The sequence below is a fragment of the Harpegnathos saltator genome, unplaced genomic scaffold (genome assembly GCF_003227715.2).
Source record: "Harpegnathos saltator strain DR-91 unplaced genomic scaffold, Hsal_v8.6 scaffold210, whole genome shotgun sequence".
Lineage (NCBI taxonomy): Eukaryota > Metazoa > Arthropoda > Insecta > Hymenoptera > Formicidae > Harpegnathos > Harpegnathos saltator.
In genome coordinates this window covers 337,671-360,459 of record NW_020229996.1, presented here as the reverse complement: position 1 = coordinate 360,459, position 22,789 = coordinate 337,671, and the positions used below count along the sequence as shown (strand labels likewise).

The 22,789-nt window shown below is 38.9% G+C and overlaps 2 protein-coding genes across 2 annotated transcripts; both read right to left on the bottom strand.

Moving 5' to 3' along the window:
• Nucleotides 1-11,507: 11,507 nt before the first annotated feature.
• On the bottom strand, nucleotides 11,508-15,827 carry GlyRS (glycine--tRNA ligase). The gene is made up of 5 exons (XM_011147886.3): nucleotides 15,682-15,827; nucleotides 14,800-15,158; nucleotides 12,456-14,136; nucleotides 12,156-12,343; nucleotides 11,508-11,843 (listed from the first exon to the last, which is right to left on the bottom strand). Exons 2-5 carry the CDS (start codon nucleotides 15,088-15,090, stop codon nucleotides 11,733-11,735), a joined length of 2,271 nt encoding a protein of 756 aa, XP_011146188.1. The 5' UTR covers nucleotides 15,091-15,158; nucleotides 15,682-15,827; the 3' UTR covers nucleotides 11,508-11,732.
• Nucleotides 15,828-19,178: 3,351 nt separating this feature from the next.
• Nucleotides 19,179-21,154, bottom strand: LOC105187208 (pre-mRNA-splicing factor Slu7). Its single transcript, XM_011147899.3, has 2 exons — nucleotides 19,297-21,154; nucleotides 19,179-19,222 (listed from the first exon to the last, which is right to left on the bottom strand). Exon 1 carries the CDS (start codon nucleotides 21,056-21,058, stop codon nucleotides 19,325-19,327), a length of 1,734 nt encoding a protein of 577 aa, XP_011146201.1. The 5' UTR covers nucleotides 21,059-21,154; the 3' UTR covers nucleotides 19,179-19,222; nucleotides 19,297-19,324.
• Nucleotides 21,155-22,789: the final 1,635 nt, after the last annotated feature.

Here is a 22,789-nt window from a genome sequence, read left to right as displayed (position 1 = left end):
CGCGAAATATATTTGCAACGTTACTCACAAGATTTCCGATCAAACAATGAGAATGTAATCCGTCTGATAGATTTGAGAATAATTTATCTCGAAAGATTTTCATACAACTGGCGTATTCCTAATGCATGATCTATCCTTGCACAACTAAAACCCATTTAGTAATCTATCTTTTATATAATAAGACAGATTTAAAATTCAAGCTTCAAGACACAAAGAGAGAGAACAAGTTCTCGTTACATATTAAAATCATACTAAATTCATACTAATTTGATCAAAATGCTCTCGACTCACATTAATAGCAAAGAAAGAAAAATGGTATTTTATATAGTTTTAATGTTTTGTACAGCTCAATTGTAAGATTTATGCTTTTTATGATGACTGATTAGTATTTATTCTCTAGGAGAGTGCAAAATGCGTAGCTTATTTATCTTCATCATCTCGCGGCAATTACGTTGCGAACGTAAAAGACATTTCGTTTCTCAAAGCATACTTAGCGACTTTGCGAATTTGCACACGTCACTGTGTCATCAATCAGAGCTCAATTTCCCTAAAAGTTATTGATAAGACCAATTTGATTACCTGCAGTCTTTAACATGCAAAGTATCCCGTTCATGTCGGCGGGCCAATGAAAGAGCGCCGCGATAACGGCCCAAGAGGAACGCGGGGGATTAGTCGGAGCCGAACAAAGTCGATACCGCCGATCGATAAATCAGACCCCGCGACCGGTTCACAAGTGGTATTAAGCCCCTATCGCATTACGCGGAAAATAGGCCGGCCCCGTCGAATATTTGGACCGCGACCAGTCGAACCAGTCGCCGGGACAAAGTAAGGATGCCTCGATGCTGCGCCGTCGAACCATGAATAAATTTTAACGAGACCGCGAACGCACGGGAAGGACGAGGGGGCAAAAGGGAGGACGCCCGATGCCGCGAGCAGTAGATATATGTATAAAGAAGTGATAAATCAAGCCTCCTAATCAGACCGCTTCATCAGGCCTACTTTTCGATAAGTTACGAGGGCGGCCGGAGGAGCAGGAGCAGATTAAAAAGCGAGGGCGCGATAGTTGACTTCTTTCTCGCCCAAAAATTTACCAAACTCCATTGGTTAATCGAGAGCGATTGTATATTGTCAATAATTCGGAAACTCCAAGATATCGTAATAAAAAAAGAGATACACCAATTTTTATCAACTTAAAGAAATTAATAAACTCGACATAGAGAAAAGATAATAATATAAATTTGATATATATTTAAAAAAATGTATCAGATGTGTGTGTGTGTGTGTGTGTGTGTGTGTGTGTGCGTACACATATATGTAACAGAATAAATTTGTGCGAACACGTGCGCACTTGCGTACATAATTGCGTGCAACGTAACTGTGTAGTATGAAAAGTTTTCGGATCTGTTTTTCTCGCGATAACCTTGAAGAAAAATAGAAATTTGTCTATAGGGTTGGAAAACATCCTGCGGAAAGAGCGTGGGACTCTAAAACGGGACGACAACGCGCGGCTACCGATAGATTCTCACGGGACACTTTCGCGTCCCTTGGCGTGTGGGCGACATTTTTCAGTACCGCGGCGCGAGAGTGTATTCGTCCTGTGTGGTCCACCGCAGGAACGCGTACTAACAGCATCCTAATCGGCGGCTTCGGAAGTTCGAATTCGGCTACCGGAGACGCACAAGCGAGCGAAGGAGCGAGTACGTCTGCGCACGCGTGCGCGCACCAACGACCAGTCCTAATGAATAACATTAATTAACGCCTATAAATTCCCACCCCGCCCCGCCGGCCGGTACGAGTAAAAGTACAAGTAAAACGACCGAGTGATCGAAAAGCTGTCGCGCGGCGACGGCGACACGCTCGCGATCGACCGATGAAATCCTTGGAATGCCACGAGGCCGTCCCCCTCCTCCCTTCGCCCCGCGTCAGACCATACCTTACGTTCGAACGACCGTGTAAAATCGAGATCGTTCACAATCCGTTCACAAAAAGTAAGGACGTGTGTTACAACGATTAACTTCGCAACCGACAAGTTCAGTCAAAACACAAGCGGAGCAGCTCGGGAGAGTATTTAGAGAAGCCGGTTTCTTTCTTAATTACAATACCAGCGTTGTAACCCTAAGCAACTTTAATTTGTCGGGAAGCGACGACTGCGCGTGTGTGCTTGTGTACGTTATATGTATGTATGTATATGCCCGTATATAGTCGAACATACGTAAAATTTATATAGAAACGACTCCCTCTCCCCCTCCTTTTCCCCGGCGCAGGGACACCGTCGTACGCGCCACGGTGAAGAGAATGTTGGAGCTTTATTCGCCGTCGCCGCGGCCGCCGACGGGCGGCATTAAATCCGCTTCCATCAGCGCGACGATACGCCTCTGTTAATTAATCCCGATGTCTCGGTAATAATTTATCCGATAACGTCCCGCGAGAGCGCGCGCACTTAATAAGCCGGGACGATTAATACTTTTTTACGCCGCGCAAACCGGATAGTACGAGACTTTAGAGCACCTCTGCCGGCCGTAAAATCCTACACAAAGTTCTGCTTGCACGCGATGATGCAACCCTCCGCTTGCCTCGTTGAAAAACGACGTCGGGGAAAAAAGCTCGGAGAAGAGAGAGAGAGAGAGAGAAGGAGAGAGAGGGAGGGGCGAGGGGGGGGCAGAGGAGGAGGAGGAGGAGGAGTAACTAAGCGCGACGGATAAATTGCGGAGGAAAGCGGCGGCCGAGTATAACTGACGTTACGATTCGCGGAGTCGTAAGGCCGAAGAATATTTATGCAAATCCATAGTGTAAAACGCTCACGACACAATTTACTCCGTCGTTATCCCACGTTCTACGGTCGAGCACGTCTTTGGTGAACGCGTACCGAGACGCTTAACACACTTTCCTGCCTCACGAAGTCGGTATGCGCTGGATTTTCCTCGGGACGTCTTACATAACCGGCCTGAAAATCGCGATATTGAAAAATACATTCCGCGAGTGGGTAACGGGAGCTTTTCATTCGCGTGCTCGGACGATCCTTGTGTAAAACGAAACGAGCGACGATTTTTGCTCTTTTATTACATATATCGTTATTTCCGTCTAATATATGCACACGCGGTTACTTTTACATATATCGTTATTTCCGTTTAATATACGCAATTCTTTTTCTATCTATGCAAAAGTATTCCTGGAATATTTATACATCGAAGGTATATTAATACTGAGGGAGGAGCCATTGCGTCTCTTAGAGATCTCAATGAACAGACAACGTTTCTCCTCTTTATCTTTTTATATATGTGTGTGTGTGTGTGTGTGTGTGTGTAAATGCAGCTTTAAATTAAATATCTTATATTCGATCTATCTATCTATCTATCTATCTTTTTCTCTTCCCCTTTTCTCCCTCTCCCTCTTTCTCTCTCTTCGTCTCTCACCTGTCGGAAATAAAACTTTAATCTTAATGGTTAAATAGGATTGATAATGAGGTGACATTCGGGCGATAATTATTTAAGATATTTCTCCGCGGATAGCGACAAATATTTCTCGACTACGGACTAATTCTCGCTTTAAGGTAACCAATTAGGAGCATACTAATGTGCACAACGTCTCGTAACGTGTTATATGAATGCATTACGCGACGCAATTAAAAGCCGGGTAGCGCGAATGTGGTGCAGGAGAGATCTTTGCGACGCATGTACAGGGTGCGCCGAGAGAAAGCACTCGCGTTTTATTTGGGAATGACCGTGCGCGTGCGAGTGGTTTGTGACGAAAGAAATTTAGAAAGAAATTTATATATATAGAAATACATCGGCAAATTATCCGCTATCGGAGATAGTGCACTCAATGCAATGAAACTGATGATAAGGGAATAATTGACTACAATGAATACTACAATGAATAGTGACAATAGCAACAGACGCAAAAACGAAACGATACGGTTCGAGAATTAATTATCAAGGCGATGAATATGTGCGGCGACGAGTGGAGGTTAATTAAAGCAACAGACGCAAAAATGAGTTGATGCGACTCGAGAATTAATTATCAAGACGATGAATATATGCGACGACGAGTGGAAGTTAATCAAATCGTCATCGATGACTCGTCATACAACTCAATTAACGAATACATCCCCGATCGCCATCTCTTCTGGGCCGCCCTATAGACAGACCGACAATTAATAATGTGCGTACCGCCTTATAATATGTAGCACAAATGTATTACTCCGCACCAATTAAAACTCGAGGAGCCAGAGGAGAGAGAGAAAAAAAAGAGAGAGACGGAGAAGGAGAGTCGGCGAGATTTTTCGCGCGTTAACAACTCGTCTGTACGCAAACGTCTGGAAGACCTTCGTTCACCCACGCAGCAATACGCGGCTACACCCTGAAAAGTGGATAAGCGAACGAGAAGAGAAGGTGGAAGGAGAGAGAAAGAGAGACAAAAAGAGAAGAGAGATAGGGTATAAGAGTTAAGGACTATTCGAGAGAGTTACGACGACCGAGTGATTTTTCATTTACAAATGCGTACTCCTTCGCCACGTTCCAGTGGACATTTTCACGAGAACTATAAAATCAAACGCGAGCTGTGCAGAATATCGCCGAATCGTCGCGCTCGCTTTCAGCTATAGATTACTCGAAACCACAACGCGAATCGATGAAATTGACGCGGGCCGGATGAAAATTTAATGGATACGTTCGTGACTTACTTTCGAGCTCGAATTCTTCGGAACGAAAAGGAAATCATGAGTTTATACGGCCAAATTGCCGTAATAATAGCGTTAACTTGGAATTCTATTAGTGTCGTTTTCCGAAAGATTTGTATTTTATAAATCTTTAATTTATTCAGCACCCGCTAATATTATATAAAAACTTATATGGAATTTTTTAAAATTTCCGCCCGAATTTAAAGTATATTTAGTCGAGAAAACGTGAGATTTATTATTATGTAGATCTTCAAATCAACATTTTACGTTATATTGAAGTTCTTTTAGTAATCTTCAAACACTAATACTTCGAAAAGTACCGATACGTCGACATGACTCTTTGTAGCTATTTTTTGACTTGTGTTCTGTGATTGTTCCGAGACTCTATATAGATGCCTGTGTGGAAGTAATAATGTCGCGGACCTGCTGCGACGTAAATAGAGGTTCTTCCTGGTGAACCTATTTTCGGGGTCGACGACGTCGAGAAAAGTCGTAATTCAACGAAGAACGGCACGGCGGATCGCATCAGCGGATTGTGACTGAATGAGAGCAAGCAAGAAATAGTAACGGGAAGATGGAGAGTTCGCGGGAGGAGGAGAGGGACAGAGAGGTACATATAAAACGCCTGCATTCTCGATGGGTTTCCTGAATGGGTTCAGCAGCGGGGAATAGCTCCGGCGAACAGAGAAAACAGAAACCGACCGATGTTTTCGTAACTCAATGCTGAGAATATAAGAAAACAACGAGTCGATTTACCCGGCGGAGATATCACTCGTCGCTGTCCCGATAACTATTGAACCTGCGTGAAAACCTCGGCCGTTTATCTGTGTGTAAATCGTAACTCGTACTAGTCCCTCGTGCCGCCTCTATTTCCAGAAGTCGAGAGATGGGCGGGCGAGTGTTCCGAAAATCCTCCGTCCAATAAAAACGAGTTTGGGAAGAATTAACGACGATTACACATTGATTTTGGATAAAAAAATACTCGCATGAACGACACCATCGATGTGAATTGTTGAACGCAAAAGCGACACTCTTGAGAACTCGCATGAAAACACCACGTCGTTATCGTTATCTCCCGACTCTCGGAAATTATAGACTCGTGCGTCGCTATCGGACAGTTTCTGACCGATTCGAACACATATCTCGCAGCGAGGCAAGGTGCACTTCTATCTCTCGCCTACGCGAGTTCGCGAATACGCGGGATAAAAACGCACGCGGCAGTTTGCGAAGTGCCATTCGCAGAACAACTTGTAAACGAGTCGGGGAGAATCGATTCGACACGTTCTTGTGGAGGGTTGTTGGCAGGCGAAAGAGAAAGGGAGGAAGAAAGAGAGAGAGAGAGAGAGAGAGAGAGAGAGAGAGAGAGAGAGAGAGAGAGAGAGGAGAAAGAGAAAGGAGAGAAATCCCGGAGCCTCGTCTTTTCTACCGCCTAAGGACACGCCGGTTCTTCTTTTTCGTTCTCGAGAGCCACTGTGGATAATTGGCACCGCACCCACGAGAAGCAGCCCGCCACCGACTCTGTCTCTCCTCTTCCTTTCTTTCTTTCGCTTTCACGCTCCCACGAAATCCTCCAATCCGACAGAGAGCGGTACGCAAGAATGCGCTGGCCGCCGCGCCGTGTCGCGTGTATAAAATAATATACGAGGTGACATAAAAAGTGATCGTATGAGATGAATTAAAGTATGCTTGAGACCAACACAACATACAAGCTACAGTCAACAGTTATATGCAAAGTCGCCTACTCGAGAAAAGAAATAACTTGATTTTGGCATTAATATTAAGAAAATTTTATCTGCGACAAAAGAATCTTAAAAAAAATATTATTATATATCTCTCGTAGAGTTTGTGCTTTATATTCGCACAATAGTCGAGCGGACAAAACATGAGATCTGAATCCGAGAGCCGAGAACCCAATTAACCAGATTGGGAGTTAATCACGGACGTTGGCTGCGGTCATCATGACTAATAGTTAAAAAATTATTTCTATTCAATATTTCGCGAAAAACGCTCGGCGAATAAAATACAAATAGTAAAATATAAAAAGGCAGTCAGCTATAATATTGATATTTTACCTAAGATATAATAAATACAATGTAATAATGATCCGGCAAAACTCTTTAAAATAATTGTTGTGTACATTATTCACTTTTTCCGTAATGAATTATAACTCATTGGAATTACATATGTATTTCATACATTTTTTGTAATGTCTTATTTTAACGATGAAATAAATTGTACATAAATTATACGAAAAAATATTTCACCGATATTGAGAATTTATAATTTGAATAGAATTATTCAAGAATTACTTTTATGAACAATTGTATTTAATTTGTATATACAAAAAATACTGCATTTAAGCAATCTTTACGTGTTTCAAGTATTTCCCAAATTTATACAACTGTAAATCTGTCATAAGTTGAAAGCATTCAATTTACTTAACATAAATTCTGAATCTTAACAAATTTATCATTTAAAGAAAAAATGTTGAATTAAAACAAGAATATTAAATTAAATTAACATTTTGGTTTGTTTCTTTTCTATATAGAGTATAGATTTTATAATATTCTTGTGAAAAAGAAAATAAATTCTTCTTTTAAGTACATGGAGCAATTTAAAGAAAAAATTGTAATAAGTATATTTTAAGATTATTATTAAGAAAACATTCTTTGTTGAAAATAACCATGATTTAAAGAAAGAAAATAAATTGAATAATGATATTTCTCTCCGTACACTTCAGCGCTTATCATAATCCAACAGAAATATTTATCGTACATTTTAATTCAGAGATGTAAACTAAATTTCAATTTACCTCAATATCCTAATGTCGCTTTAGAATATTCTTGACTGCAGAATTGCAGAACGACGCCTCCTGCAGGAAAACCGTCCCCGTACAAATCCCTGAAAAATGTTGATACGTTCGCATTCACAGCATATTCCCAATTTTATCACCGTGATCAGTCGATTGTGCGTATATAACCGGAATATCCGCGCGATGAAAATCACGATCATTCGCGAGTGACACATTCCGTTACCCCGTCCGTATTAATAGCGGTTATTGATCTGCGATATATCAAGCGTTTCGAACGCTGCGATTGATTTCCGCACATCAACTAATGCAAATATCGCATCGACATGATATCATTATTCAAGTGTTTCCAATTTAATTGTGTACTACTCGAATTCGTAATCATTGTTCGGCACGATTCAGTAGAAATATTTAATATACAACTTAATGAACGACCGTTAGAGAGAGAGAGAGAGAGAGAGAGAAAAAATCAGTTCAATACATTTCGATCTTTAATGACATCCCAAGATATTCCGGCTTCCATATAACCATACAAAGTTTTTCTTCGCCTGCACGCTATCAAAAATTAAAACGTTCAGAAAAATATCAATAAATTTGCACTCGCGTTTTTCTTCATAACTCGTCACGATCGATCGATTATAATTTTAAGCGGCATGCCGCGCATGAAAATCACGAGCGAATTATTCGCGACTGACGCGACCCGTTATCTCTTTCACTTTAATGGCGGTTATCAATTTGTTATGTATTGAGCATTTCGAGCGGCGCCATTGATTTGCACACGACTACTAATACAAATAGTGCGAATCGCATTGACGTTGTATCATTGTCCAAGTGCTTCTTTCCAAAAGTGTTAATTCAACTGTGTATTCGATTCTTTTCCTACTCACAGCTTATAATATTTATTGTGATCTAGTAAATATTCAACGTGTATTTTAACGAACGACCATTAGTCAATTAACGTACCTCGAGTTTTTAATGGGGTTCCGAGATGCTTCAATGTCCGTATGACGAAACAATGTTTCTCCTCGCATGTATGCCACTGAAAAGTGAAATATTCGGGAAATATCTGTATTCGTAACTACTTTTCTTCGCGATTCTGCCGTTGTGATCGATCGAGCACAACTCTAACCGGTAAACCCGCGCACGAAAATTACGAACGATCATTCGCGACTGACACGACCCGTTATTCCCGTTCACACTAATGGCGGTATCGATTTACCACGTACTGAGTGGTTATGGTGATTATTGATCCACGATATGTCAAATGTTTAGAACGTTGCGATTGATTTCCGCACGTCTACTGATACAAACATCGCGAAATACATAACATAACAAGATGATTATTCCAGTGTTTCTAATTAACCGCGTAATTAAATTCGTGATCATAACTTAGCATTTATTTTGACCCGGTAAATATTCATTGTCTTAATGAACAGTTATTAGCGAATATAACTTACCTCTATCTTTTATCGGTGTCGCGCAATACTCCAATGCCCGAACCTAACCACATAAAGTTATTTCTCATATACGTCTCGAAGGACGAAACGCTCAGGAAATATCGATGAATCCGCGTTCACGACACGTTTCTCTTTGTGAATCCACTATCGTGGTCGAAGAAATACAATTGTAACCAGCATATCCGCATACGAAAAACACGAATGATCTTCACGACTTTCGCACTAGCAATGAAATTCATAGCATACATTCAACATTATAACTGCTCACTGAATGCTTTCAGTAAATTCATATTTCATTGGTTCTTTCAAATTTTTAAATATATACCAATCAGATGTAAAATCTTACTGAACGCTCAGTATATCACATAATGCGATATATCAATGATCTTGATTGAAGCACATGATTGGTCGCCGCGCACCGGGCAATACGAATTCGTAAACTGCATAGGATAATACAAATATTTAATTCCAATATAATAACATTATTTCACAATACCATTAATTTAATAATATTATGTGTACTGTTTTAAATTATATAATGAGGCATTCGAACATCTTAAGTAACTTCCATCATGCCATATTAAATTATAATTCGATGTTATATTTCGAGGTAATCTTTCAAAAAGACCAGAAGTGATTCATATTGCCATCTGTAGTCCATACATGAATTCAAACCTTATATCGATCGTTGAAAGTAAATGCAGCTTCGTTGAAAACGCCTTTACCGACAACTTCTAAAATTTTGCAAAATTAGTTTTGTGAATTAACTTTGTATTAAAGAACTATATAATTTAACAAGAAATATTTCGCTAATTAAATTTGCTAAGAAATTAAATTTAATAAGAAATGTTCTGCTACAATTCAAGTGGTCTCTAATATCTGTTAAGGGATAATATTAGCCATTATTAATAGTATTAAAGTACAAAGTACGAAAATAAGAAAATCATGAAGGAACAATCTTTATTGTTTAGTGTTCATAAAAATTCCTACACAAATAAATGCTTTAGAAAAATGCACATGTAATTATAATATAATAGAAAGTAAAAAATCAGTACCTAAGAAAAACAGATTATATATAAATTTTGTCAACATATAACTATATATAATCATACACAATCATGTATCTATAACGAAAAAAATGTTCTACAAATGCAATCAAAGTAAATATTTATGCTTCTGGCAATACATGATGTCCACGTTTATTTAAATAAAACTATTTTTTCTTTTTTTTTCATTTAATATACTTCTTCTGTGTAAACATATATAATTATATGTGGCCATATATAGACAAAATTTATACATAATTTATATATAATTATATATAATTTTGCATAATTACTTTTTTTCTCGGGAGGTAAATTCTGTTATTAATGACGTTAAATGTTGTAAACCCTCGAAGTTTACGATATTTAACATCATTAATAACGGACAGTTTTGAGTGATTGTAGATGTATTTACACTGCTCAAAAAAATTATGGCATAAATAATTTATTGCCGAAAATTGGCCAACTTTGACTGGCGATTACTTCGCGAAAAATTATTATAGACTAATGATTTTTTTTTTCAAAACGAAGCTTGAAGTCTCTACTTTAAGAATGTATCTCCATTTTTGCATGCAATGCACCCCTACACCTGTAATTTTTGACATCTGAGGGCATGTTTGGTATACCGAAAATTGCAAAGTTTGACGGAATGCACGGACGCGGACAATTTTTCTCGGGGACGCCGTTTGCATCGTCATAAAGTTAAAATCTTCCCCTTCAATTTGAAAAAAAATGGAGTCGCTACAATTTTTTTCGCAAAGTTACAACCCTTCAGAAATCGTACGGAGCCGTGGAGAATACGGAGAGTTTGTTTGCCGATGCTAGGAATGTTGGCTGTGGTCAAAACACGAGCCAGGATCTGAAAAACATGTGCGCGTGCTTGCGTGTGTACGTCAACAAACACTTTTGCCGTTGCTCGCAAGTTTGGTTATCTGGGTAATATAGAGAACCACGTCTGAAGGTTTTTATGGAGCCCGAATCTTTTTCCATTTCTTTTTCTATATAAGCTATGTTCCGATATTCATTGCCAGCATTGAAAATCTATAATATACATGACATAAATGATTTCATTATTTGTATGATTTCCAGTCATTTAATCCCCCGGCCGGTACTTGGCCCGAAAGTCAAAAACGATATTTTTGAAGGGCTATAACTTTGTGAAAAAAAATTGTAGCGACTCCATTTTTTTTTTCAAATTGAAGGGGAAGATTTGAACTTTATGACGATGCACACAGCGTCCCCGAAAAAAAATTGTCCACGTCCGTGCATTCCGTCAAACTTTGTAATTTTCAGTATACCAAACATGCCCTCAGATGTCAGGGGTTACAGGGGTAGGGGTGCATCGCATGCAAAAATGGAGATTCATTCTTAAAATAGAAACTTCAAGCTTCATTTTGAAAAAAGAAATCATTAGTCAACAATAATTTTTTGCGAAGTAATCGCCAGTCATAGTTGGCCAATTTTCGGCCATAAATTATCTATGCCATAATTTTTTGAGTAGTGTATATAAATTTCGAAATTTCTGAAGAATTAATTTGCTCGATTAATTTAGAATAATATTAATTTAATAATATATTTATCTGATAGACACCTCAATGCTGAATGTAGAAAATATCTGTGATAAATATGCAATCCATACGTTATTATATATCGTACAAATTATATATGTCTTAATATAAATCTTGTGTTATTACAAGCTTCTATCTACTACAAATAAATTACATTCGCTGGTCTATCTATGTTCTTCACGATTCCGTAGATTCTTGTTGCTCGAATTTGGGATACTTTGTCTCTACTTCCATCCAAGTAGTTCTGCCATAGGAGAGATCTTTCACGACACCAGGCAGCTCATCCAACTACGGTTAAAAAACCGTTTATTATATTAATGACAATAATTAATGCATAATAAGTAATAATTAATTTGTTAATTCTTATTTTATTTATATATGCTTAATGCTATAATGCACTTATTACATCAAGATGACATTGGAAACGTATATATTATTAAACTGGAATTCTTAAAAAATTATTCGTCAAAATCATAAAAATTAATTATAAGTTACATTCGCTATACTAAATGGTTCTTTCGAATAGACTGCAATTGCAAACATCATAAGTTTCATGTTTTTCATTTAAAATAAGTTTCATAATAAAATAAGTATACATACGTTTATCCTAACTTGTCCCATGCTATCTCTGTCTCGGAGCGTCGCGCTGTGCGGCGTCTTCAGGGTATCGAAATCGATGGTAATACCGAACGGTATCGCTATTTCGTCAGTACGAGCATACCTGCGACCTATACTGCCGGAAGAGTCGTCCACTTTATGCGATATGTCTGCTTTCGTGAGAGCTTGCGCTGTTGCCGATAAAAGCAAAATTGTTAACATATAGAGACCAAGCATCAGACACAGAGAAGTAATGTCCTATCAAAACAATGCAATGTAATACATAGACCCAGGATCACTTACATAATTTTTTGACGAACGGTACAAATTCGTCATTGCCACTGAGTGGTAACACCGAGCACTTCAACGGTGCTATCACAGGCGGCAAGGTAAAGTACGTTCTCTTCTCGTCACCCTCCCTCGTCCGGAAGTTATGTTCGAACAGAGCGTACATGATACGACCGATGCCGAAGGAGGGTTCGATCACTGAAGGTACAATTTCCTCTACGTGAACAGTCTTCTGATAACGCTTCACCTCTATCATATCCTTAGTGATCTTCACGATATTATCGGCCAACGCAAGTTCATACTCGCCGTTCTCATTGATAACTTTCTCCAAAGAGATGATCTCATTCTCATCCAAAGTCACTAATGCGTCTTGCACAGCTTTGCTGTTCTTCTTGAATGTTTTGCCAATCACCACCCTGTTCGGTACGACCTCGCAAACGGCCACCGTTTTCGGGGCGGGTAACTTCTTCTCTGCTACCAGCTTTACGCCGGTAGCTCGAGTGTGTTGTGTCAGGTCATACGCGGAACGGTCTGCGCAGCCCACGCATTCGACCCAGCCATAGGAGGTAAGACACTCGGCGTCCCAACAGTCGCAGGCGTAATGCGCCATCTCGTTGCTCATATGCTGACGGAAACGTAAGCGGACTGGGTCAACGCCGACCTTCAACAGGAACTGATGAATTCGCGCCATAAAGTAACCAAGGGTCTCATTCGCCACGAGGCCGGAAGTTACGGCTTCGCCTATGGTGATGCGTTGCGCGCTCTTGCCATCCATCTGATTACAGGCGGAATACAGCAGCATGTCGATATCCTTGACCGTTTCAAACTTGGAATGACTCTTGTTGCTCGGGTCGCAGAAATGCTCGATCTCCGCCATAGTGAACTCGCGGACGCGTATGAGACCGGATCGCGGCGAAATCTCGTTCCTGAAAGCATTGCCGATTTGCGCTGCTGCGAACGGAAGTCGCTCCTGATTGAAGGCTAGTAGTCGTTTGAAGTTCACGAAGATACCTTGGGCCGTCTCCGGTCTCAGAAAACCCTTAATAAGGCCAGTTGGGCCTATTTGTGTGCCAAACATCAGATTGAACTCCATCGGTTCTGTCAAATCGTTACCAGATATCGGCGATTTCATGTTGTACTTCAACAAGATTGCAGCCATCTCGTCTTTTGTCATTCCGTCCAGTTTGATGATGATGTCCCTGCATTCCTCGCGAGTTTCCTCGTCAGTCTTCTTATCACAGATTATTTTTTCCAAGTGTGCCTTGATTAAGTGATCAAGTCGAAAACATTCGCCAGTCTTTATATCCTTAACCATCAGATCGGCAAAACGCTCTACATGACCAGATGCCTTTAGCACTGGTTCGGGTGTCAAAATAGAACAGTCAACCTCCAGCATCTGTTCCTCCAGCACAAAGAAGTTCCTCCAAAAATTTAATATGTTGGTTTTCAATGAACAACCCATAGGTCCAAAATCATATTGACCAGTGATACCACCATAAATTGCAAAGGAATGATCTAAGAAGAATCTACGCTTCAAGAGATCTTCCATTCTTGCTTTGTCGAATGTTATGTTATTGGAAGCCAATGACAGTTCCTTATCCTCTAGTACTTTCTTGCGTAGCTTTAATTCTGCTACAGCTTTTTTAATGTCCAACTCTGGAGCACCATCAAACTTTAACTTCCGTACATAATCACCCTGTAAATATACACAGAATATACAATAATATCTGAGGAAAGAATAATTTTCAGTTATCTAAAATAATATCACATATATATCATAACTTATACATATTAATCTCTTTATCTCTTTCTCGCAATTGATAAAGAAAAGTAATCATAAAAATTCATCATAATTTTCCATGATGTGTATCTCATAAAAGACATAAAAAGTTTATAAACAATTCAAAATATAATTCTGAAGACAAATATAAAGTTTGTTGCATACATGTATATAAATGTAAAACATTCAACTATGTTAATTTTTGTCAAATAAAACACAATTTGCATTGATGTTATAATTTGATTGTAAAAACTCCAAAACTCTGTAAAAAATAATTAGAGACACAAATTCTCTGTAGCCAAATACAATACATTTATATTAATGTTAAAAATATTATGTTATATTAATATTAGAAATTCATATTGTAAAAGTATTAAATTTTTAATATTTGATGTTAAATAATACTTATAATGAAATACTACTTATACAAAGTTGATTAGTATACTGAGAGATCTCTCTCCATTTTTAATCAAAGTACCATTAACATTAACATTGATAATATAGTAAGTTTCTTTTAAAGAGAGAAAGACCTTTCAAGAGAATACAATTGAAAGGTCTTTATCTCCATATGGCACTCACTTGTTCCTTGACACTTGCCCGGAGCGGTGCTAGGACTTCCTCGACTTTAGGATCTGTCATATCGAGCGCGAGGGCAATTTTCAATCTCCTGTTCACTTTGTTGGTGCCCCACCGGCTAAAATCAGGTAGACTGGCGGTAACAGTGACGCTTCTGACAGACGGTTTCACGAGAGAAACTTTGTTACACACGTGGTGGACTACTATCCTACCCACGATGTAAGATAGACCACGCTGGAGAAACTGCATTCGTAGAAGTGAATGCACCATGTAATTTTCACATACTTGTGCCATGCGTTCGTCAGGACCGTTTCATAATTCAAGGTGCCCTGAAGCACCACGTTCACCACATATCGGTTTATCTAGTCCCAAAAGTACAAACAAGTGCAGTCAAAACGAACATATATAGGGTCTGTCCTTTTTAGCTGCACTGCTGAACTATGGTGCATTAAATTAAGCCAGCGGCACACGGTGCTTGTTTTCGTGTTGGATTGCTTGCTGGATGAAAATACTACGTTCTGATTGGTGCATTTCCATCCATCTTCGGAAATGTACCAATCAGAATGCAGTATTTTCTTGCAGCATGCAACCCAGCACGAAAACAAGCACCGTGTGCCGTTGGCTTTAGAGTGAGAAAAAATATAATCATCTCTCTCTAACTTATTGCATCAGTTCAGCAATGCAGCTAAAAAGAACAGACCAATATACATGTATCATCCTTCCTTCCTTCAATAGATGGCTCTGGGCCTGTGGTGGAAGTAAGCCTCTACGCCCTCTACGCCATTCTCCATACATGTATCATGATCAGAGAAAAGCTTGAGAGCGAGTACTGCGCCGAATTCCAAGGGACACTTTTTTCGACGCGTCCCTTGAGAAAATACATACAAGTTACGTCCGTTTCGATGATAACAGCAGAGTGATACGAGAGGCGAAACGCAGCACCAATAATTTTCACTATTGCCAACTTTATTTCCTTTACTGGCAGCAGCCACATCTATTTCCAAACAAGGATTTGTGTCTATTCAACCAGAGAGGAACGTGAAAGCGGCCAACACGGTGTTTTCGGCGACACCGACTTTCCGCACTGGAGAAAGGCGCCATCTGCATCCATTTTGAAAGGGGAACTACGATGCTACATCCACTTTCAGGTTTCGGCGGTAAAACCTGCATGTCCTGTGGACCTGGAGGTCCACGGACCTGGCAGTCCGTGCTACATCCATTTTCAGGCGATTTATTTCCGTGCTATAACCATTAGTCTGTTCTTTTTAGCTGCACTGCGGAACTAGTGCAATAAGTTAGAATGAGACAATTATATTTTTTCTCACCTTAACTTATTGCACCAGTTCAGTAGTGCAGCTAAAAAGAACAGACCACATAATAGCGTATTTGACAAGCACGGTCTCGCACATTGATAAATATATTGTATATTTTAGATAAATATATTGTATATTTAATAAAATAAAATAATTTATTCTTAATAAATTCTTAATAAATATTCTTAATGTAAAATCATCGATATTTATGACGATTTTTCAAATATAATTTTTAAATGCCTTAAAATATTAAAAAAGTAGTTCGTTTTTTATTTCCTTAATTCAAACGAGTTAGCAGCAAGTTCGTAAATTAATTATTTTACTTGCGTTTTTGTCCCAGTCTACCGTATTTCGAGATTTTATAGGAACCGTGAAACGGCGCGCACCTAAACACGTCACGTTATTTTTTGTATATTTGCTACATTATTATTCATATAACGCTATAAAAATTCATTCTCATCAATAAAATATATATTATTATTTTTATCCAGTTTGAAATCAATTGTCTGCTTAGTTTCCGAAAAAAAAAATTCGCGAAAATAGCTTATTTTTCTGGTCTACAGACAGGATTGCCTCCTTAATCGGCATTTCTGCTAAGAAGAAAAGAGGAAACCGCGATACCTGGCTATTAGAGCGAGCGAGACACCTATAGAGACAGCGCGGTGTCTCTATAGCTGTCTCACTCATATTGCCTGCATTCAAGCGTAGAGAGAGTGAGACAGCTATTGGGGACACCATTAAAGCTAAGACTCCATGCATGCGGTGAGCTGCGGCAAACGGTTGCGGTGACCAATCAGAAGACAGACGCATGCCGGAGCTTGCCGCAACCGGACTTGCGCCTCCCTCCTGATTGGTCACCGCAGCATTTGCCGCAGTTCACCGCATGCATGGAGTCTTAGCTTAACCGTACCACGTCTGGTAATGCTTTCTCTCTCGATCGTGCGACGTGCGATAAGGATGCAACATCGGAACGTCTCCCACCACTTCTCCCTCTTCGCTTCTCTCGCGCTGTGCAGTACGCCCATATGCGTATGCGTATATGCCTGTCATCGCTTTCGATTGTTTTACAGGCGTATACGACATCGCCGAGGGACACCATACCTGCCTCTGAGTGAACACATGTGGAACTCAAGGGGCTGCCTTGCAATTCTTTCAAGCGTACTTTAAGCGTACGGAAATAGCTGGTTGAGTTACACCAAATTTTGCAACAAGTTCTTGTTGCGTCGACCATGAAAGGAGGTACTATGCGTACTAGGTGGCGACGGGACGCCGTGCGTTCGGGACCTGCATCTTATTTTCATTCCGAAGAGAGAAAAATATCGAGAGCGCGGTACTCGCTAGACCGGGAATCGAATCCGGATCTTTTGCTTGTCGGGCGACTGCTCTAGACCGATTCAACACAGCACAATTGGACATAAAGTAAATGATTGGTTGGATCTAGTAATTCACCAGATAATACTTATATCGGTTGGTTGGTTGCATTGGTGTGTCTAATCGTGTTGTGTTGAATTGAGTGCCCCTTTTCCAAGCACATCCAAAATTAAGATGTAGTTGATAGCAATATATTTATAATCAATAGGAATATAGCGAACCAAAATTGAAAATGTCTGATTTATCAATTTGCTATACAATAGTTCATCTTATTTAAAAATATATATATATTTATATAATTTCAAATGTACCAGGTCTGTAAATATGAAACCGGATTTGCCCATAGATGGCCCTAGCTGTCAATGTAGTTACCGTCAAACCACGTCATTGGCGCCATTTCCATTTGTTGACATCTGACAAAGATTTTCAACTCACAACAATACAAGTTTCATACAACAGCATAGTTTGTAATAGCGTTGAACATGTCGAATTTTGTGCCTAGAAGCTACAATTTGCGGACAGCATTGATTTTCTGTTACCATTTGAAGAAAACTGCTGCAGAATCGCACAATGCTTTAAGTGGTTTAAAAAATTCAAACATGGCGATTTTGATGTAAGAAATGAAGAACGTGGAAGACCACCGAAAAAGTTTGAAGACAGTGAATTGCAAGCATTGTTGGATGAGGATGACGCTCAAACGCAACAACTCGCGGATCAATTAAATGTGACACGAGAAGCCGTCTCCATACGTTTGAAAGCCATGGGAAAAATCCAGAAGATGGGAAAATGGGTTCCACATGAACTGAATAAAAGACAACCGAAAAACCGAAAACAGGACCGAGCAGGAAAACCGAAGAACCACTTGCGAAATGTTGCTTGCCAAGTACAAAAGAAAGTCATTTCTCCATCGAATTGTGACTGGCGATGAAAGTGGATATATTTTGAGAATCTTAAGCGTAAAAACTCACGGGTAACTCCAGGCGAACCATCGACATCGACTGCAAGGCCAAATCGCTATGGACGGAAGACAATGCTCTGTTTGGTGGGATCAGAAGGGTGTGATCTATTATGAGCTGCTAAAACCTGGCGAAACCGTTAATACTGAACGCTACCGACAACAAATGATCGATTTGAATTAAGCTTTGCGTGAAAAACGACCAGAATATCAAAAAAGGCAACACAAAGTGATTTTGCTTCATATGATAATGCACCATCACACACAGCAAAACTAGTCAAGGAAACGATTGAGGCGTTTAGTTGAGAAATAGTTTCGCATGCGACTTACTCACCAGACTTGACTCCGTCGGATTACTACTTATTTGCATCGATGAGATACGCACTTGCTGAGCAGCACTTCACTTCTTACGAAAATGTACGAAAATGGCTCGATGACTGGTTTGCCTCAAAAGAGCAACAGTTTTTTTGGCGTGGCATCCACAAGTTGTCAGACAGGTGGGAAAAATGTATAGCTAGGGATGGGCAATACTTCGAATAAAATATTTTTTATCATTTTCATACAATAAACGTATTTTCTATACAAAAATTCCGGTTTCATATTTACATACCTGGTAACTTATAACCAATATTTATATTTCTTTTTACTTATACATTTGTTAACTTAACTTAACATTAATATGTAGTGTGTATTACATATATTTACTTATTTTCTTTATATATATATATATGCATGCATATATATATATATATATATAGATTACTTAATTTTAGACTTCTTTAATTCTCTGAAAATATATACAATATATACATTATATTGATGTGAAAATTATATGTGAAAATATATACAACATTAACTTACATCATTACAAATGACGTTGTAATTAACTTTAAAGAAAATTTGTCATTGGATCCTCGTGGCGTTTGCGTTTCATCTGATATGCTTCTATCTCTTCACTCGTTGGTTCCTTCGCCTCGTACATGCTATTATACGGACGTTTTTTCTCGTCCATCTTTAACAATTTGTCTGCTTCTTTCGCATTTTCTTCCTCTTTTCTCAACGCTTCCTTTAGTTTGTCTTTCTGTTTCTCATCTCTTTTCTTATTTTTACGACTTTCTTTCCTTTTCTGTTTTTTCAGTTTTCGTTTAATCGCCTTGCTTTGTCTCTCTGTTTTATTCTTTGCATCTTCGTTATCAGATGAGGACTCGCTGTTTGAGGAATGTTTCTCGTTCGGAATATCCGACAATCGCCAGGATTCGTTATCTTCCGTTTCCTCTGTGTCAGATTTCGCAAATATTTTATTTTGTATGTTAGCCATAGCTTCGACTGATTTCTTCCCAGATTCCCCGGTACAATATGAATTTTTAATAAAGGAATAACAGCACTGGTAACCCCATTTTCCATCTTGCCAGTAAGAACCCCACACTGACATATGGTTATTTGGATATATGTCTTCCTCATATTTAGATCGTATGATGTGTCTATCTTGTCCCTTAACTATTTTACCATATCTTGAATATTCCACATAATGTTCGGTCTGCGCTAACAACAGTGTCTTTGGTGGTGCTTCGAGATGTACTTCACCTCCATAACGCTCAATTATACTGTCGCGTGCTTTGTCTTTCAATTCATCCCGCTTTTTATCATATTCCTGCTTTAACAATTCTAATTTCGTAGGTTCAGCGAGTAAATGTACATCAACTCCTTTCTCATGCGCCTCCCAAGCAAACAATTGTGCATTGGCATGTTGCTGTGTATCGCCGGAAAAACGTACAAAGTTTTCACCTTTATAATCCACTTCACGCTCAGTGCCAGTGTAAGGATTATCTCGCATAGATCTAGTCTTAGGATCATAATATGCAGAATTTGGATCCAGATTGCGAAGATATTTGGCAGTGTCTTCTCGTATACGTAGATTTCTCACAGTAATACGCTGCTTTGAGTCTACTTTTGTGCCTGGCATATCCACTTCATCCACATATTTATCCTCATCCTTGTCTGAATCCTGCTCATCATTTTCTTCCGCATTGAGCTTTTCAGCACGCATTTGTCTCTTAGCTTCCTCTACTTTCTGATATTCCTCTACTATAGCTCTATGCTCAGATGGGTCATAACCAGCCCATCGATCCCTCTTACCATCATAATCCATTGATAACTCAGGCTGGGTAAATTCATCAGGAGCTATCTTGAAATTTGTGTACTTAGCACCAACTTTACGTGGCCTTTCCATACATTCTTTCCTTTTGTGTGTCATCGCACCACAATTCTCACAAGCACCTTTACGATACTTGATTGCTGCTCTCAAATCATCTACTCCACGATTGTACCATGCATCAATAGCACTGAACTGTTTCTGTTTCTCAGGCTGTGGCCGCTGATGCTTCAAAGTAGGGCCTTGGGCACCAAAATACCATGGTGTTGCACTGATATACTGAGGTATATGTGGATTGATATCCTTCCCTTCTTCATCAACAGCAGCCGGAGCTGTACCAGCTTTTCTCGCCTCTTCGAGTTCCTTTGCTTTTCGCCAGTCTTCTCGACTCTTCTTTCGTGGTTCATCCTCAAACGAGCTCTTGTTCTTCAAGATGCTCGATACAGTCACGTTCGTTAATGAATTTGCCATTTCAATAACAATTCAAAGGCTAGATTTTTTCAGGAGGTGGACACTCATTTGTGTACTTCTTAGATCGTTGTGCTGCCATCTGGACTAAGCAACGCACATTTAGAACTAAATTCGATATGACATATATCGATAGCAACGCGATGCACTGAAATTCTATAGTATATGTGATACAAACTATGTATTTTCAGTACTGGCAGTGAATTTCGGAACGCAGGCTATAGCCAAGATTGAGCATGTACAGGGGCCGTGTTCCAAAATTCACTGCCAGCGCTGAAAAGTTATAGTTTGCGTGACACAAATTATATATTTTCAGTACTGGCAGTGAATTTTCGAACACGGCCAGGATTGGTCATTTGGCCATTTTGAATAGTTTCTTATATTTTCATATAGAAAACTGTATAAAATATAGGAAACATATTAAGCTAGCGGCACACGGTGCTTGTTTTCGTGCTGCATTGCTCGCTGGATGAAAATACTACGTTCTGATTGGTACATTTCCATCCATCTTCGGAAATGTACCAATCAGAACGCAGTATTTTCATCCAGCAAGCAATCCAGCATGAAACAAGCACCTTGTGCCGCAGGCTTTATATATGTTCTATGAGCTCTTCTATAAAGATTTATGGAATTGATTGTGTATCGCGCAATTTGATGAAAATTACGAAAACTAGTGATTTTACTAGGTATGGACCAATGAAATTATAAACTGGTCTGTTTCTTTTAACTGCCCTACTGAACTGATGCGATAAGTTAAAGTGAGAAAAAATATAGTTATCTCATTCTAACTTATTGCACTAGTTCCGCAGTGCAGCTAAAGAGAACAGACCAAACGTTTTAATAAATTCTTTGCTTAAATCCGGATCTACAATAGGTGTACAATCGATATAATAAGCTTTAAAAAATTAATCAATCGCAATCGACATTTACAAGAATAATTAACTGTAATTGGCCAATTGTTTAAAACTGGAAGCTTACACCTATTGTAGATCCGGATTAAAGGTTTAAAGCTTAAATTTGCATTATAGACATCATTTGAAGGAGGATTTCTACCTGGGCAGAAAATTTTACATTTTTTTCACTTATTTTATAGAGACTGTGCCTTTTCCAGTATAGTTATATTTTAGTGTGCCTAGTGGTAGATGTCAATAGGTCTGTTCTTTTCTTCTGCACTGCTGCACTAGTGCAATAAGTTCGATTGAGACAAGTATATATTTGTCTCACTTTAACTTATTGCACCAGTGCAACACCGGTGCAGAAAAGAACAGACCTATTGGCTCAAGTTTGTTTAAGTTTACTTGTATGGACATAGAGGCGCTGCAAATACAAAGTTCAAGGAAAACCAACTCATAATCTCTTTCTCATTTTTCTTCATGGTTATAAATCTATTTTAATTTTTATAGATATTCATAACTCTAATCATAATATTTCACTAACTGCTCTTTTTTAAATAGCGAGCTTCTGATACATTATTTTGTTAATTAATGATTCAGGTTAACAGATTAATGAAGTTATCAGTGTAATATAATATCATAAATATGTAATCGTTATTTTATTACTATAAAATAAAATTTACTCTCTAAGGTTTACTTTATGAAAAATATCTAGTAAGATTTATTTCCGTCCACTACAATGATGATCTTCTCGGAAAGTTAATATTCATGTGATTATTGTTAAAAAATATTGTAGTTAAACTAATATAGCTCAGCATACGTATAAGTACCTATCTATAGA